Source organism: Sminthopsis crassicaudata, chromosome X (genome assembly GCF_048593235.1).
Source record: "Sminthopsis crassicaudata isolate SCR6 chromosome X, ASM4859323v1, whole genome shotgun sequence".
Taxonomy (NCBI): Eukaryota; Metazoa; Chordata; class Mammalia; order Dasyuromorphia; family Dasyuridae; genus Sminthopsis; species Sminthopsis crassicaudata.
In genome coordinates this window covers 13328706-13347390 of record NC_133623.1, presented here as the reverse complement: position 1 = coordinate 13347390, position 18685 = coordinate 13328706, and the positions used below count along the sequence as shown (strand labels likewise).

Here is an 18685-nt window from a genome sequence, read left to right as displayed (position 1 = left end):
GATACCTTTTACAGCTATAACTAGGGGATGAACTCTGAAGCAACTAATGGCAGAAGAAGTCTCAAAAGATAAAAGATTACATGAAACTAAAAACATTTCGCATGGACAGAATTAATGAAAGTAGAATTTTTTAAAAAAGAAGATATCAACTAGTCAAAAAGAAAAACCTGACTCAAATATCTTAGCTAAGGGTCTAATAGACAACATATATAGGCAGCCGATGAAATAAATAAGACCAAAGGTCATATCAAATAGGACAGTAATCAAAGAATAAAGACAAATAGTTCTCAAAGGAATTACAAACTATAATCATTCTGATAAAATAATGCTCTATATCATTAATGCAAACCAAAACAATTCTCAGCTTTCATTTCATATACAGCAAATTGACAAATGCAATAAAAGATGAAAAGAGTTAAAATTGAAGAGATTGTTAGTAACATGGGTTATTGATGGAACTGTGAGTTTGTCCAATGATTTTAAGAATTGATTTGGAATTATTATTAAAAAGTGATTAAAATTATCCAGAGATCAGTGTTAGGTGAAATCTTGAAGGTAAGTAATAGAAAGGCTTCACGTTTATCCTTATATTGATTGGCATCAATTTTTGTCACAGTAAAAAGAAACAAATCTCATCCCTTTTGTTGGAGGATTGGCTAAAGAAATGGTGGTATGCTGATATAATGAAATATCAATTTGCTGTAAGAAACAAAGAATATGATAAACATAGACAAACGTATGAGGTTTGAATGCACTGAAGCCAAGGGAAGTAAGGAGAAGCAGCAGGGACAAAAACACAATGTACTCAATGTATGGATGAATGAGAAAGCATTATTATGTACTTAAAGAGAAATTTAATGACCAAGCTAGGTCCCCTGAAAAACAAATATGAGAGGGTATTTTTCTTTCTGCTCTGTAGAAGTGAAGGATTATGGATATAGAACACTGCATATAATGTCAGATTTTTTTCATTGTGTTCTTTAATTTTCCTAAACATTTTTACTTTTTTTTCTTCTTTGTTATAAAGGATAGGTCTATGTAGATGATATAAAACTATCATTATCAATACAAGCTTTATTGTTACTGTTGTTGTTGTTGTTTTTAGAACCCTGTATGATGTGAAAGGAACCTTACTACCATTTCTGGCCATTTCAAGTTAGCCTCTCAAATGAGCTAATAGAACAGTCTAATCCTCTCATAAGCTTTCAATGTCTTTCCAGAACAAATGATAGCTTCTTGAAATATGGTCCCCTCTTATCTTGGAAGTTACTGATTCTTTCTGGCCCAGGAGCAAAAAAAGTTTTCTACATTTCTAATGATCTGTCTAAACCTGCTACGGCAGTGTGGTAATCTCAGATATTTCGTCACTGTAATGATATTACAGATGCTATATTCTCTAGATTAATAAGTGTATATTTACAAAAAAAGCAATTAGGTATGTGATGAAATAATGAATTATTAGCCAAGTTGATTATGGTAAATCTTCATTTTATGTTTATTAAAACATAATCTAAATGTTAGTCTGTCAAGAAGTAATACTTGCATCATTTGTTTTTCTAATATTTGTGTACTCAAGAAATACCATATGAAGTTTGGGTTGCTTCTCACATTTTATACTTAAGGAGATATAGTCTTGAGATAAATTATTCCATTATTTTTTTCTGCAAAGAACACAAATTTGTCTCCGGGCAGTTGAAGTCCCTCCCCTTTATGTCCCCTGTATGTATGTAAACATGATTTTTAAAATCGTCAGTCCCTCCAAATCTTTGGTTTTTCATCATAAGTAAAGTTCCTCCATCATAAAACATTTTGTTTTATATTTTGTAATGCAGGAAGCGGTGAAGGAAAACAACAAGAGAAGAGAAATGGAGGAGAAGAGTAAAAGAGCTAAGCTTGCCAAAGAGAAAGCTGAGCAAGAAAAGCTGGAACGTCAGAAAAAGAAGAAACAGCTGATGGAGACGAACAAAGGTATGGGCTTCATGAAGGCGCAAGTATCTGGATGTATCCAGGGACAATCTGAGTTCAGGGATGGCTTTTGTAAGTTTGTCACTGCCACATTGCTGGCTAAGTAGTTTTCTGTTTAAATAGTAGAATATGCCCATTTTCCAGTTTTCTGCAGCCCTGTTCTCTTTCCTGAGCTCTAGTCTCACATCCCTAGATGCCTAATGGAGATTTCCAACTGGAATTCTACAACCATCCTCAACCTGTGTAAGAAGTGCTCCTTATCTTTCCCTGCCATACCCTTTCCTCTTCCAAACTTACCTATTATCCTTGAGTGTCACCATTCTCTCAGCCACATAGCCTCAAAATCTCAGTGGCCTCCTTGGCTCTTCAATCTCCCTGCCTTCCTGTTTCTAGTACAAACCATGTCTTGTTGATTCTACAGCAACTGAAGTTTGTAATTGGTTTATTCACTTGCTTCATCAGTCTGTAATAGTTGTTGAGTAAAAGGTAGAGAAGGTGCTCAGTGGGGGTAACATTGGCTCGTTTGACATTGTATCTTCCAATATATTTCCAGTATGTGTCCACTGTTCCCACTGATGCTGTGCATATTTGGGTTAGAAAGGTAGGGGAGGAGTTATAAACACTGTCGCATTTCAGTAAATGCATTTTTATTTGACAGAATTTTATCAAGTGGCTGACTGTTGAAGGGGGGCGCACACTTTAGTTTTAGGAGTGTGCACCCACAAAGTATGCTGAATTGTAGACAGCTAGGTAGTCGAGTAGAGAGAGAGCACTGAACTTGGAATCACAAGATCCAAGTTCTAATACAGCCTGTGACTAGCTGTGTTACACTGGACAAGTCATTTAACACTTGTTTGCTTTAGCTTTCTCATCTGTAAAATGGCAATAATAATAGCATCTTCCTCCCAGGATATTGTGAGGATGAAATGAGATAATAATTGTAAAGTACTTAGCATAGGACCTGGCACATAGTAAGCATTACATAAATGTTAGTTTTTATTAGCATTTTTTATTATATTATTATTTTTGTTGCACATCTGGGAACTCAACATGTATCCTTCGAGTTTTGATTTAGGAGATCACCTAGTGTGGAATGCTATAGAAGTCTCACAGTTTGAAGTGAAGATGAAGTCTAAAGCCTGACCATTTCCATGGAACCTCAAAGGATAAAAGCTTGCTAAGTGATGACTGCAGAGGAAAGATGTGGAAAAGATAGTGAGGAACAAGTCATTTACTTAGTCTTGTCCTAAATGCCCACTGTATCCATCATTCAACAAACATTTATTAATCACCTGCATAGTAGGCTGGGCCCGACTCAGGCTTATCCCGTGGTAGTTCAGCTCTAATCCTGAAGAACGAAATGCAATACTAATAGGCCCATCAACAATTAACTAAACGTTTACTTAACCATGACATGGGGGAAATCACCAAAGAAATAACACTTAGCTTGGATACATACAGCTCCCTTCTTCTCCAGATAGGAATCTGGATCAGCAGGGCAGTGGTAGGGCAGAATGTACTGATTGGTGTCTTTGGGACTTCAGTAAGGCTAGAAGACCTGACTCAGGCATTTTCATGTCCTCAAGGACCTAAGAAGTGGCCTTTGACCCCCAGTAGGCAGTGTCACAATGTAGAAGGCTTACATCTTAACCCTTTGGTCCAGTCAAGCTATGGAGCCAGTTTCCTTGGTTTTTAAGAAATGATCTAGACTTTTCAGAGTCCGATTCTTTTTGTGCAGCAAAATAACTGTATGGATATGTATTTAACATATATTTTAGCATATTTAACATGTATTGGTCAACCTGCCATCTGGGGGAAGGGGTGGAGGGAAGGAAGAGAAAAGTTGAAACAGAAGGTTTTGCAAGAGTCAATGCTGAAAAATTACCCATGCACATGTTTTGTAACTAAAAAGCTATAATAAAAAAGAGATGACCTAGACTTACCTCAATCATTTGGGAAAGTGCAAATAGAACCCTGGCAGGCATTTTCACAGCCTACTATGTGGCAAATACCATAATGGATACTGAGGATGTAAAAGAAAAACAGCCCTTTATTCCCTCATTGCTTAGCTTCAAGAAGAGCTTTCATTCTCTCAGGGGAGACAACATATACATGATTAAGTATGTACAAAATACATTCAAATTTAAAATAGTTATTTTAGAAATGGGGTAGACATTAGTAGCCAGGAGAATCCTATATGTATAGCACTACTTCAGTTAAGCCTTGAAGGAAGGAAGGATTCAAAGAGCCACAGGTAAGATGGCAGTATATTCGAGGCACGTGGCACAGCTTGTGTCAAGTTGTGGAGACAGGATTGTGGAATGTTTGGGTTGAAGAGAATCAAGAAGATTAGTCTGGCCCAATCCTAGAGTGTGGAGAGGGGAGTAATTTAAAATCAAATTGAGAAGATAGGTTTGAAACAAGCTGGAAGAAATTTAAACACTGACCCTAAGAGCTTACGTTGGATTCTAAAAAGAATGGGAACCCCTGGGGTTGATCAAGTAGTCATGGTGGAGTTAGAATGAGTCAAGCATAAAGCTGAGGTTGTAAGGATGACATGCCCTTAATGGTAACAGGGATTTGGGGAGAATGCAGGATTTTGAGAGGGAAAGCTAATGAGTTCTTTTTGCGACATGTCAAGGGAGATATCTAGGAGACATGCATGATGAGATATGTACTATGTGGCTGCTGATGAAGGACTGGAGACTAGGAGGAAAACTGGGTCTGGATCCAGAGGTCTAGAAGCCATATGCGTGGAGATGATCATTAAGCCTGTGGAAGCCAATGAAATCAGCAAGTGAGATGCTTTAAAGAAGAGAAGGGAAAGAGGGCCCATTAGGATGTAGAGCTGGTCAAGGAGACTGAGCAGTGGACAGAAAGGAAGGAGAGAACCAAGAGAAAAGATGAAATCCTGTAGAGGAGAAAGCGGTCGAAAGGAGCATCCCATGCTAGCAAAATGACTGTGGCAATCGTCTTCCGGGGGAAGCGTGAATTTCTGTGCACATAAGACTTTGGAGAGAGTGGGAAAAGGAACATGTATAAGCTAAAGGGAAGTTGGTTCAGATCAGAATGGGACTTCCTTCCTAAAGACCCAATGGAAAAAGGGCATAGCAAGGCAGCTACAAAGATGGATGCACATGAGATAGCTCAGAGTAGGAACAGGAAAAGGAGAGTTTGGGCTTGTGTGAAGTTAATTCTGAGTTAGAGAAATTAATTGGGAAAAAGGGGGAGTCTACTTGCATTTGGATGGAACCAAGTAGAGAATCAGGCCTGCCCTCTCTGTTCCAGGATGGCAGTGATGTGTTCTCTCTGTAGCGACCAGTGAAGAAGGCGTTGAAACAGCAGGAGATCAAATTGGGCATCTGAGTGGATAAATGCCTAAAGCAGATTATTTTCCTTCATGTGTGGGTAGGTGGTAGGGGGGTGTAAGGAGGGGTAGAAGCTATACTTGCTTTTGATTAAGGTGCTGTGGCATTCTTTATTTAGAGATATGAGAGCTCCCTGGTATGAATGGATGTTTCCTTGATAGTTTCCTGATCATTAGGTGTTAGGATTTTACTAGGTGCTAAGTCCATTGTCTGATACTTAACAATTCTCTAGTTCAGAGTTCACACCTTTAAAAGGAATTTATACCTTTAGACTTCTGAAAGGAGTTTATACCTTTAAAAGGAGTTAGCTCATTGGTCCCTTAAGGAGTTCCCACAAGCCCATTCTCTGGGAAGATAAAAGGAGCCAAGACTCAGTGGGAGGGTCAGTCTGGAAGGAGTCAGTCTGGATTGGGTCAAGGAGAAGACTTCCCACACTCTCAGAGGCAGAGTCTGATTCCTACACTCTAAGAGATTCAGAGTCAAGATTTCATTCCCACGTCTACCTTCGTGCTGGCTAGAGGCTTTGGATTCCGAGGGAGCTAGAGATTAAAGCTGGCTGGAGACATTCTGACAGGAAAAGAATCAAGACTTTGAAGGACACAATATAGGATCTGAACTTTAACTCCTGGCTGCATTTTGGGGATTACTGGCATAGGAACTAAAACTAAGGCTGCCTCCCCAGAAGCTCCCCCAGAGATCTGCCCCCAGAGAAGGATCACAATTTAGAGACAACAGAACTTTACATTTAGGAAGCACACAGCCTGGCACTGTGTCCTGACGAAGAGCAGTGTGGGACAGGCCTGCTTGGCTAAAAGGACTTAATGAATATTATGACGTGGAAAAATAGGGGAAGGAGAAAATGATTGAGCCTTGAGCCTCAGCTTTGCCAGTTGGAGACTCAGAGACCTTTGCCATTATTCAGGGACCCAGAGAGCCATGACCTCTCAAAAGGATCTGCCTGAGCACTGGCTGACTTAAACTGCTTCTGGCTCTCGTATTGTGGGGAGATCTGCACAGGGAAGTAGATTATTCACACCCATAAAATCATCACCATTTATCTTTAGCTTATCTTTTCTACCCAGTTAAGAAATCTGCCAGTTTCTTTCCAGAGCTCTCAGGTTGGGGCAGGTGATCTGGCAGTTGAGCCTCCTACTTACAACCCAGTGTGGTGGTTCCATAGTGAAGATGATGGAAATGAAAGGAGGTCCTCACTAGATGAGATCTAGTTGGTTTGGAACCAGCAAGAAGATGAGAAAGGTAAAAAAGGGAGTGGAAGACAAGCTAAAGAGCTATTAATAACTAATTCTATACATAGAGTTACATATTTTTTATAGATATACATAGATTACAATCCAGGGAAGTCTTAAAAATAATGCTCCTCCCTCCTTCCACCTTCTGGAGTGAGGAATCCAGATCCTAGTGAAGACAAGTACTTGACTTCATGTGCACACACTTGCATGCCATGACCCCAGTTGGTCACTAGCAGCTTTCATGCTGACCAAAATGTGGCCCAGCTTCTCTCGTACCAGAAGACATCACTGTGAGCTTTCAGTGTATAGTGTGGGTTTCATCAGTTTTGAAACATGGCTCTTGAAGGCCTCTTATGGGGTCGAGAAGAAAAAAGCGGCTTCAGAACTTCCTTTGTACAGGATGTCATTCATTTATTCATTCCACATTTATCACGTGCCAAATATGTGCTGGGCCCTGAGGATGCGGGGACAACAGTGCTGCAGATTTATCCTCAAAGAACTTCTGTTCTGTTTGGGGGGAATGAATTATACACTAAGTAAATAGGAATTTAATACAAAGTCAGTATAATCATTTGGTCCATAAGCATCTATTAAGTGTTTACTGTGTACTGAATGCAAGCTGCAGCAGGATGAGCAGTGGGGAGGCTGAGAGCTAAGTATTAGAGGAAGCTTGGTGGTTAGGAGGGAGTCCAGCCTAGTGAAAAGCATGTAAATAGATGGAGAAAACGGGTTTGGGGATGAGCAAGCTGGTCTGGTTGACCATGGTGGAATGACCAGGAAATAGAGGTTAAACTGGAAAGGCAGGCTCTGGACCAAGATTGGGAATAGCTTCAAATGCTCTGTGGGCTCTGAGAGGTGTTGACAACCTAGTAGTGATGTGGGCAGACCTCAGGATTGTTTTCATGCCATAAGTGCTACAAACATCTGACTCCTTTGCCCTGGAAAAAGATGACAAATGGATCAAAAAGTTTCAGGTTCCTGCTCTCATCATTAATGATTGTGAAAGTGATTTTCATACTTTTTTTAATCATTCTACTTATTTTCTTGTTAAACCAGACAGTAACTCTGCTGATTCCATGGGCTTTTAAAATTGAGTTTGTGTCCTTGACAGAACATTGGGCTTTGCAATCCTCAAAGCAAAAATTCTGTTTTACTCCCCAATTAAACCTCATGACCAGAGGGTGGAACAGCCCTCCACAGTTGTTCTGCAGATATGGCCAGCCCTGGACTTATGTTACAGAGAAACAGAAAGCCTAGTCTGAGATACACACACACACACACACACACACACACACACACACACACACACACACACACACACACACACACACAGTTTTTAATATGCCAAGATGTGGCTAACTGCCTTTTCTAAAATGATTGAAGCCTCTGGATAGCTATGAAAATAGCAGCTTTTAGCCCATGTTCATCTCAGGGCCCCAAGCAAGAAAGGCAAATTTTCAAATCAGATTTCTCTTCTCTGCCTTCTGTCGTCTTATCTTCCGATTCAGACCAATCAAAGAAAGCTGGGCACAGTTTACTCTCTTGATTCGGGCATTTACAAATGTCAGGCTCTTGAGCTGTAAATAATGGCATTATTCTTTTCTTCCTGAAGTGCTACCCATGGTCCTTTGCTTTTTAATAAAAGACCCCAGTATCTATCACAAGAAAGCTATAATATTAATGATAGAGAAGCCCCAAAAGGTAGTGGTAACGATCAAAGCCAGTGTGTAATTTATTCTGTTTTATTCATGCATTTTGAAAGCCAATGCTCTTGCTTCTCAATGACTTTGTCAACCCCCATTGAACCTCGTAATAATATTTTGGCCATCTTTCTGATTCATAGATAGGAGTTGCAAGGGATGCCAGTGACCTTTAGTCTAAATCCATCCTTGCCTCCCTTAGTTTACAGGAGCGTTTACCCAAGGTCACATGAATAGTAACTAGCAGAGATGGGATCTGAACTCAAGTTGCCTGACTTTTCCTCTGTCACTTCCTACATTTGGTCCACTACTTCTCCTCCAAGACAAGAATCTTTACTGTAAGGCAAACAGTAGGGAAAAGCATCCTATAGGTTAAAAACAAAAGCTAAGTCACTTTGGGGAAGTAGCCAACAGTCAGAACAGTTCTCTTTCTTACTACGATGTAATCTTAGACAACCACTCACTGTCAGGATCCCAGAGAGCTAAAAGTAAGGATGGTAAGATATATTGGCCCGGCATGTAAAATTATACACATTCATCAGCGGAGAACGTTTTGGAATGTAATTATCATAGCAATAATTGTGAAAAGCAAAATCATGCTTATTTTTATCACCTAGGTTTGATAACTGAGCTCAGGATTAAGTAACAATAACATTGAAACTATACTACTAGGGAATTATATTCCCCAGTAAATACAAAGAAAGGCTTTCAAATGTATTTTTTTTTCAAGAGAGAATAAGCAATCAAAAAGTAGAGGCAATGATTGTATCACAAATGCTTATTAATAATAAGAAACAATCACTGCCATTTAAAAAGAGTGTTTTTACAAATTATTATGGTTTCCTAGTCGAGCCTTACAACAACCTTGTAGATATCATTACTCCCATTTTATAAATGAAGAAACTGAGTCTCAGGAAAATTTAGTGACTATAAACCCACATCTCTGATGAATGGAGATTTACCGCACTGTTCTCTCATGAAAAAATTAAAAGAATATAAGATATAAAAGGGGGGAATTAATGATGATCCATATGAACCTGTGCAGGTCACTGAACTTATATAAGCCTCAGTCTTATCTGTAAAATCAAAGGGCTGGACTCGATGTACATGGCTTCTGAGATGCCCTCCCATTTTGAGAAATATAGTATGAAACTGTGAAATTGCATTCTCTGTCTTCTTCAGGGCCAACTTTGGTCCTTGGACACAACGTCCAGATGCCATTTTTGGTGTTTCATTTTACATTGTTGTCATTGGGGCTGGTGATTTTCTTTAATTCTCTTGATTATACTTATCAGTCCACTTAAGTCTTTCCAGATTTCTCTATGTTCTTAATATTTATTATTCTTTTTACTATTAAATAATTTTCCATGACATTTACATACAGTGTCTTGTTTGATTATTCCCTAATTGATGGGCATCTACTGTTCCAGTACTTTGGTACTTAGATGACTGTTTAAACATGTTATTCTTGCTGAAATGTTTCAGTGCCCAGACTGATTGTGACACTTCATTCTCAATGGGCACCAAAATAGCATCACTATGTTGGGGTTAAGGCACAATGTGTTTGACTGTGGTGATCTTGGAAGGCTCCAACACAGAGTAGCCACAAAATAGTCCATCAGCATGGGAGTAACTGCCAGAGACCACACCGTTAGTTAGTATAGTGAGGCTTCAAGAAACTCAGTTCACCTTCACATTACAGCGAAGCCTCAGAAGGTCTCTTCCCCCCCAAAAAAAAATTTTGTGGTATTCTATGACTTTAAACATTTATAATGTTGATGATACAAGAGAGGTAAACTGTGCCCAGCTTTCTTTGATTGGTCTGAATCTGAAGATAAGACGACAGAAGGCAGAGAAGATATATACATATATTTATTTAAGCTACACATTGTAGCTTAGATAACGATCAGGAGAGTCCTTAAGCATCAATATTGTAAACATTTACACACACATTCTCTCTCTCTCTCTCTCTCTCTCTCTCTCTCTCTCTCTCTCTCTCTCTCTCTCTCTCATACATACATACATACATACATACCCCTTCTTACTGGAGACAAGAATAGCCTTGGAGTCATAATGGCCTGGGTTCACTTTCTGCTACTGAAATGTGCTGGCTGTGTGACCTTGGATAAGTCCCTACCCTCTCAGGGCTTCAGACACCTCTCCTAGAGTATAAGTTATTGAGTGCTCCATTAAGCGTTGCAGAACACAGTCCATCCCTGGCCACTTGCCTTTTGCCCTTCCTATCAAAATACTCCTACCAGTCCCCTCTAAATACTCTCACCAACTTATGGAGGAGGACTGACTATCCTCCTTGGAGTTTCTATGGCTCATCCCTAAAATGTTGCCTTCTGGCTGGGCCACTACTTTTTCTGGTTCTCGCCTCAATTTTTGTGCTGGTTTTTATGCATGGGATGCTCTCCTTCCTCATCTTTCTACTGAATAACTCCCTAGCTTTTTTCAGGATCCCTCCTTCGCCTCCTTCTAAAAAGAGGACCACCTTCTTCAGGTGAACTCTTACAGCTCCTTCAGCTGCTATAGCCCTTCCCAGGGACCCTTCCATCTCCATGTATTTGCAGGTATCCCCTAATAGAATAAAAGTTCCTTGAGAGCAAAGACTGATTTTTGTCTTTGCAACCCTTCATTTAGCTCTGGGACTAGCACATAGTAAATACTTGTTGATTTAGTCCCCAACTCCTTAAACTGTGGTTCACAATCCCATATGGGGTCACATAACTGCATGTGAGGATTGCAAAATTATGATTTCTTTATCAGTCAATGATTTGTCTACCCATCGTGTGTGTGAGAACCTGAATATGTTTGTGGAATGCTTTGAAGGGCGACTTCAGATCCAGCATTTTGATGTATGTTGTTGAATCATCACATTTAAAAATAAATGTGGGAAAAATGTGTATGGGGTTATAGTGGTTAGGGGGAGATACTGAACCTGACCTCAGAGATGTAGAGTTTCCAGTGATGAACTTCATCTTGTGACACAGGTCGATAGCTTCTGTGCAACTTGGTCCCAGAGTGTTGCCTGTATGTTTAGGAATGTATGATTAAAAATCTTATTTAAGCTCATGCGGCATCTCTGTCATAGACAGCGCGTGAACGAAGCTGGTCTCGGTTCTAAAGCTAGCTTTCTATCCACTGCTTTCTAGGTTTGTGATGCATGATAGTCTGGGGACGTGAAGGGGGCCTGGAAGATTCCTTCAAAGGGCTGAAACTCTGTTCATAATAATATCAAAACTTTTTGACTTTTAATACAGTATTGATAGATATGCCCAACATAAACACAAGTTCAGAAACTTTTGGAAGTGTAAAGGATCCTGAGACCAACAGCTTTCAGACTTACTTTGCATAACTTCTGCAAAGTATTAGGTATGAACCACAATTTTTGGATTGCTGGATATATGAAAATTAATTTTAGGACCACTCCAAGAAGAAGGTGAAGAAATTGATTATGTTTTTTTTTTATTTTATATATATATATTTTTTTTATAATATTATCCCTTGTATTCATTTTTCCAAATTACCCCCCCTCCCTCTATTCCCTCCCCCCGACGACAGGCAATACCATACATTTTACATGTGTTACAATATAGTCTAGGTACAATACATGTGTGTGAATATCATTTTCTTGTTGCACAATAAACATTAGAATCCGAAGGTACATGCAACCTGGGCAGACAGATATTAGTGCTAGATTATGTTTTGAATAATAAATTGATTATGTGCTTAAATTAAGCAGTCTTCCAAAGGATACAAATGTTCTCTTTCTGCTTAGAAAAAGTTGAGAAATTAACCAGGAAGCTTTTTTTTTTCAAGTACATTAAAATATAAAAGTGATACTTGAAAAACAAGCTTTCTAGAACTGCAAACTCTAACTTTAATTCTGATGCAAATGTTATTTAATCAGGAACAGTTTTGCTCTTCATTATATCTGATTACCATGGCAATTAGAATCACCTTTTTACTACTAGCGTGAGGATAAAGAATGAGCTGTCTTAGTCAGACTTATTAATGAATCCATCTTTTGAAATCATATTAACAGTTTTGACCAGTGGACCTGGGAAGAATCTGAATGAGGCTTCACTCAAATATTTGATACCTATTTCACATTTCTAAATTGTCTGCCTTTAAAAAAGAAATCTCAACCAAAAAATTATGCATGGACTAATTCAATGCATATTAAAACATAACTCAATCACCAGTATAGGAACTCGGTTGGTTGCAGAATTCTTCCCACTTTCTGGCCTAGTCTAGACTAGCAGCATAGATTCCAAAAAACCCCTAATGACATTAACCTAAAGGACATTCAAATAACATACTCACTGTTGATTCTTTTCATACCCTTTATGGGAGGATCTTTCAGGAAAGTCCTACAAATGCTAGCATGCAGCTCAGAACTATTAATGAAGAATTCATGCCCTTAGTAAGGCAAGGATCTCAACTTAAGGCAATCCAGGAAGAGGACCGTGGTCACCTTCGCTGGCTCCCTATCTCTTGCCCTAAACTAGCCTGCTGCTTTTCTGCAATGCAACTCTGTTCAAAATGAATCACCTTCTTACTTTTCTGGAGCTCTTTATAAAGGGGAAATTTTTCAGTTTGTTATTTTTTTAAAAATAAACCTAGCAGACAGTAATAATTTTAGTTGGACTGTTTCAGATGTCAGCAAAATAAGGTACTTTGTAGATTTATTTTGGGGGGCTAGGGAACAATTACTTAAATGCTGTAGGTAAATATATCTCCTTTCGGTAACATTAGGATGTGCCATGTTTATGATAAAAGAACCCGACTGTCCTCGATGAAAATGTTAATCGGGAACATAAGGATATTCCCTAACCTAAGATTGGTCCATACTTCAGTCTCTTTGTAGTCACTTCAGTGTGGTTAAAAGCAGTACATTGGATTGCCATCAGAAGACTTGAGTTTGAATCCAGGCTTTGTCACTTATTACCTGGGTGACAAAATATTTTGGCAAATAATTGAACCTCTTTGGGTCTCACTTGTATATGATGACCTGTTATCAAAGAATAAAGGCATCTCACCCAGGCTGGTTTGGGACCTGGAATTTGAGCAAAACCAGTTGGAGAGATTCACTGTCAACCTTCTCATGGTTGTGCAAATGAGCTTCATCAAACTCTTCTTTATTCACACAATTCTCACCTTTGGTTAGCCCTCATGCACTGTCTCCTGGATAATTGCAACAGCTTCTTGACTGCTCTCTGTTTCCAGTCTCTTCTCTCCATACTGGTGCCAAAATAATAGTCCTTAAGTGAACATAGACTTTTATCATCCCCTGTATAAACTCCCAGACATTTCTGTTGTCTAAGATAAAGCATAAACTTACCTGATCCCAACCTATGCTTTCAGGCTTATCAGACACTTCTTCCCCTTCTGCCAGCTACAGTCCATCTTATTGCTCCTCATTTCAGACCCTCCACCTCCCATCTCTGTCTCTTCCACAGGGATTAATGGAATGCCCTCTCCTCATCTCCAGCATGAAGTCTTTCTGGAGTCTTCCAGCTGCTCTGTGCCCTCCCTTCCCATCTATTTTTTATTTAATTACATGCTCATGAATTAATTCTTTGAACTTGGAAATCTATTTTCTAGCCACATAGTAGGTACTTAATAAGTCCTTATTGATTGGGCTCAGTAAACATGCCCAAGAGGTGTATGCTGACATTTTGGAAAATGGAGAATTCATTCACAGTTCTCCTTCCATTTGTGATATAATTGGCCAACTTCTAGACCACTGGCAAATACCATAGCTGTATATATTCCCTTGGTTTTGCCCAGTTGGTGGTGATCCTCAGCAGATTGTTGAATAGTTATCTCCGTGTTTGTATCTCCTATTTTCTGTCCTCTATGTGAACTGTGAAAATAGATTGAGCTGTAGAAAGCCACCTGTGAAAGGCCACCTATTTACTTCTCATGATTTCACCACAGATAGACCTGGTAAAGGAGTAATGGAGATTGAAAGTGCTTGCCTCTTCTTAGGGGTCTCCCCTTTGTTTGGAATCTTTCTTTCATGAAGAGATCTTGAGCAAATCAATTCCAGAATCCCTTTACAAATGCATTTCTCAGAGCGCAGAATGTTTTTGTACATGCTTACTGGGGCACGGATGCTTTCTTTGGTTGTCATTCTTTAGCCACTTTCTCACATTAGGAATTTAGGTTGTAGATTCTACTCTTTATAATCAGAATAAATAATTGAGAATATTGGCAGACCTGTTTTCTTTCATCTCTATTTGTTGTCTGCCATTAAGGAGTTATCTACAAGTGGTCTTGGGGTGTTATGACTTGTGTGGCATCTGTGTCAAGTTTTCTGAGGGTTTTTCTTTCCTCTTAACTGCTATGCATGCTGTCATTTAGCCTGTGTTTTAACGTACCAGTGGCTTCATAACAGAGCTTGAAGTTGGGGTTCCTTTTAAGCATTATGTATCCCCAGTTGATGAGGAAATGGTTTGCTGGTTCAAGCAATTTGGCAGTCTTTTCAGCTTTTTTATTTTGTGGTGACTACTTTACCTCAGGTAAGCATCTCTAAAAATGGATATAGTCAAAATTAATGCAGCCATTTCCTTCCCCCTCTTGTTTACCATCACCTTTTTAAATTGTCATCACAAGCAGGCTTCCAACCTTTATGGGTTTTTCCCTAATTTAATGTTGCTTTTGACTTTTGATCTAACATGTTGATCGTCTGGTTACACACAAACAGCTGATTATATAGTAATTGCTACATTAGTAACTAGACATTTATTACCTAATTGATTATTCTTTAGTCATTGGTTTTGAGAAGTCTTGGTGAGCAAACTCCCTCAGACTTTTTTCATGAAGAAAGTGTTCATGATTTGCAGCCATGAAATTTCTTGTCAGTGGACAAGGCTTTGGCCTCTTTCATTTCATCGTCCTTGGCGAGATGCTCTAACATCTTTTTGTTTCCGTGGCCATCTTTGCACCGAGTACCAACATCTGCATTGATTTCATTTGCATAGTCTTGAGTTCTCACTATAATTTCTTTACCTTTTTCTTTCACCATGCCACATGTTGGGATATCTTCATGGTGGTCTTTTCACGTACTCTCATCATGAACTCTAACTGCAAAGTGACATGACTAACTGTCCCATGAAATAATGTTTCTTTCTCATTACCTTTCATCATATATTGACACCAAGTGCTTTCTGCTTGTCTCCTGACACAGCCTGTGAAGCAGAGGCACAGTAGAAACACCAGTCACTCAGCTATTTTAAGGCTTGTCAAACCTTTCTTTATGACCATCCTGGCAGCCGTCATTTCTGTTCTCCACTCGGGTTGGGCTGAGAGAGATTCAGTGCCATGGTTACTAAGTATCTGAGGGTGTCCAGGTGTCCAGATTCCACACCCAAGGTGCTTTCTGCAATGCTACCATGTTGCCCCTCACTTCTCAACTCTCCTTTCATTTAGGGATGATGTTCCCCCATCTGTACTCATTGTGACAAGGTCAACTCGGAGTTGGTTCACTCTTTCCACTCATATATGTCCTCACTGGAAATTGGACTGTGATAATACTCGACAAGTATTAACAATTAATTCAGCACTTATGGGTGGTCCCCAAACAGACTTTTGTTAGCTTTGGTACCTTTTACTTGATTTAATTACTGTTTTCTTTGAAAACAGGGAAATCATGCTGGACTGAGGGTTGCTTTTATCTTTCTTGGTCAGTCAATAGAAATTTGTTAAGCACTCACCACGTGCCAATCGCTGTGCTTAGTGCCAGCGTTACCAAGAAAGGCAAAAACTTGACTTTTACTCTGAAGGAGCTCATATTCTTTTTTCCTCTTTACACATAAAGATACTTTTAAACAATCACTTTTATAAGATTTTGAGTTCTGATTTTTTTCCCTCCCTTCCCCATCCCAAGATGATTAGCAGTCTGATATGTAAAACATGTAAAATCATATTTACATATTAGTCATATACTGAAAGAAGAAGAATCAGAACCCAAGGAGAAAACCACGAGAAAGAAAAAACAAAAAGTGAAAATTGTATGCATCAATCTGCACTCAGATTCTGTAGTTGTTTCTCAGGATGTAGATGGGATTTTCTATCATGAGTCTTTTGGAACTGAAGGAATTCACCTTTTAATAGGAGAGCCAACAGTAGAACTTGGAGACGATCTTGGAGGTAAGGTTAGGAGGTTAGGAGGAGTGGCATGTGGGAAAAAAAAGCATTTTAACTGAGACTTGAAGAAAGCTAGGAAAATCAGGATTTAGAGATGAAAAGGAAGAGAATGCTCGGTAGGGAAAAATGCAGAGATCAAAATAAATTTGTCACTGGGTGTCCAAAATTTAGGCAGTCTGGTGTTCTGATGCCATCCGTCACTCTCCATCCCCCAATCTCAGTCCTCTGCAGACTCTTCCCAAGCTTACCTTTAGCTGCATTACCACCTAATGGTGTAGCAGCAGCACAGAGTTTTGAAACAGAGGATTCGTCATTATCCGTCTATTATCTCATCTTCTATGCCAGTATTGCATGGAGAGGTAGCCCTTCTCTTTGCCAAGGCCATATCCTCTATATGTACCTTTTATCCATTCTCCCCCTTACTTATCCAGCACATTGCCCCAACTCTTCTCCCTCTGTCTTATCTTTATTCTCTCCCTGTCTGCTCATTCCTTCCTTGCTGCTTACAAACTCAGAGACATGGGCATGTCTCTGGTATTCTTAAAAAGAAATCTCACTTGGTCTGACCGTCCCCACTATCATCCCATGTCTCCTCCCTTTCATGGCTGAACTCCTTAATAGGGCTTCTTGTCTTGTCTCCTCTCCTCTCCTCTCCTTTTCTTCTAAACTCTTATCATTCAACTGAACCTACCCTCTCCAAAATGCCCTGTGATCCCTTTACCAAATCCAATGGCCTTCTCTCCATCCTTGTTCTTCTTGGCCTCTCTGAAGCCTCAGACACTGGCAATCCCCTCATCCTTCTGGATCCTTTCTTCTCTCTGGGTTTCCATGACACTGCTGTCTCCTGGGTCTCCTACCTGCCTGACCTTTCCTTCAATTCCTTAGTGTTGAGTGGCCTCAGAGCCACCTCTGGATCAGGCCTGGCTTGGAATTGGATCTGAGAAAAGAATGCATGTTTGCCTTGTCCTGAAGAAGTGGCTAAGTAAGCGTGGTAGTCACAAAGGAGTCTTGGTGGGGTAGTCACTGCTTTGACATAGCTTGGTTCTTATTCAGTACTACCAAGCTCAGACTCGGGGATGTAATGGATGTCGCATGTGCAATCAGAACCAGCACCAAAGGAGGCCTGTTCATTTATTAGAAACTTGCTTTGTTTTCATATTTTGATATTCATATTCCAGTTGCAGAAAAGTGTAATATGAAGAACAGCTGCTATGCATCAACGCTGCAATTAATTTAGCTCCAGTATAGCCTCAGTCAAATCCATTTAAATTCATGTCAGTAATTACAGCAAACATATTTGCAGTAGCAACAAACTGTACTTTTACCCAACAATCTTTAATGACTTGTTTTTTTTTTGTTTTGTTTTGTTTTGTTTTGTTTTGTTTTTTAAATTTGGAAATTGTTTGTTCCCCCATTGAAGCCTTGAGTCTCCTGGGTGGCTTAAGAAAAGAATTAAGGATCTCTTGTGTGCTGAAGATTTTTGCCTACTGCTGAAGGCAAGTCAACCTTTTACTGTTTTCCCACGGTATTTCCTAAGTGCCCACTGTGTGTACAAGACAGAGCTACATAATTCACTCAAGAGTCTGTCAGCTGACAGACCTGTTTGATTGAGCTAGGGGCCATATAGTGAGAGCTGGGCCTAGAGTTAGGAAGGCTCATCTTTCTGAGATCAGGTATGGCCCCAGACACTTAGTAGCTGTGTGACCTTGGGCAAATCACCTAACACTGTTTGCCTCAGTTTCATCATCTGTGAAAATAGGGATAATAAGAACACATACCTCCCAGGGCTGTTGCCAGGATCAAATCTGATATTTTTAAAGCATTTGGCAAAGGGCTTGGAATATAATAGGTGCTATCCAAATGTTAACTGCCCTTATACTTGTTGTTGCTGTTGTTAATGATCTTGGTGGCTTCCCATCTTTGGGATCAAGGAAGAGTAGTTCCCAGAACTGTGGTCTGGAGGCCTCTGCTATCCCCAAGGAGCATTTGCTTTCCTCCTCTGCGTTTCCTGTTTTTATCGAGTCCCCTCAAAAGCAAACAAGCTCTCACGTGTTTAATAGGAAGGACAAGCTAATTTAGTTGAAGTTTAAAATGTCTTATTTTGCCAGTGAAAAGCATGGCCTCAGATTAGGATATGTCATCTGGGAAGTGCCTGGCACATAGTAAGCACTTATCATGTGCCTATTCTCAGTCCTGATTTTTAATGAGTTATTTTCTTCATTCACATTTTTTAGCTCTTTTT

The 18685-nt window shown here is 39.6% G+C and overlaps 1 protein-coding gene across 5 annotated transcripts in view; it reads left to right on the top strand.

The window, feature by feature from the left end:
• Positions 1 to 18685, top strand: part of DIAPH2 (diaphanous related formin 2) — an 865016-nt gene that overhangs the window by 657176 nt on the left and 189155 nt on the right. For all 5 annotated transcript variants that reach the window (XM_074277738.1, XM_074277737.1, XM_074277736.1 and 2 more), the window contains one exon: positions 1833 to 1968. In XM_074277738.1, coding sequence (XP_074133839.1) covers positions 1833 to 1968 — 136 coding nt within the window. The remainder of the gene's footprint in view (positions 1 to 1832; positions 1969 to 18685) is intronic.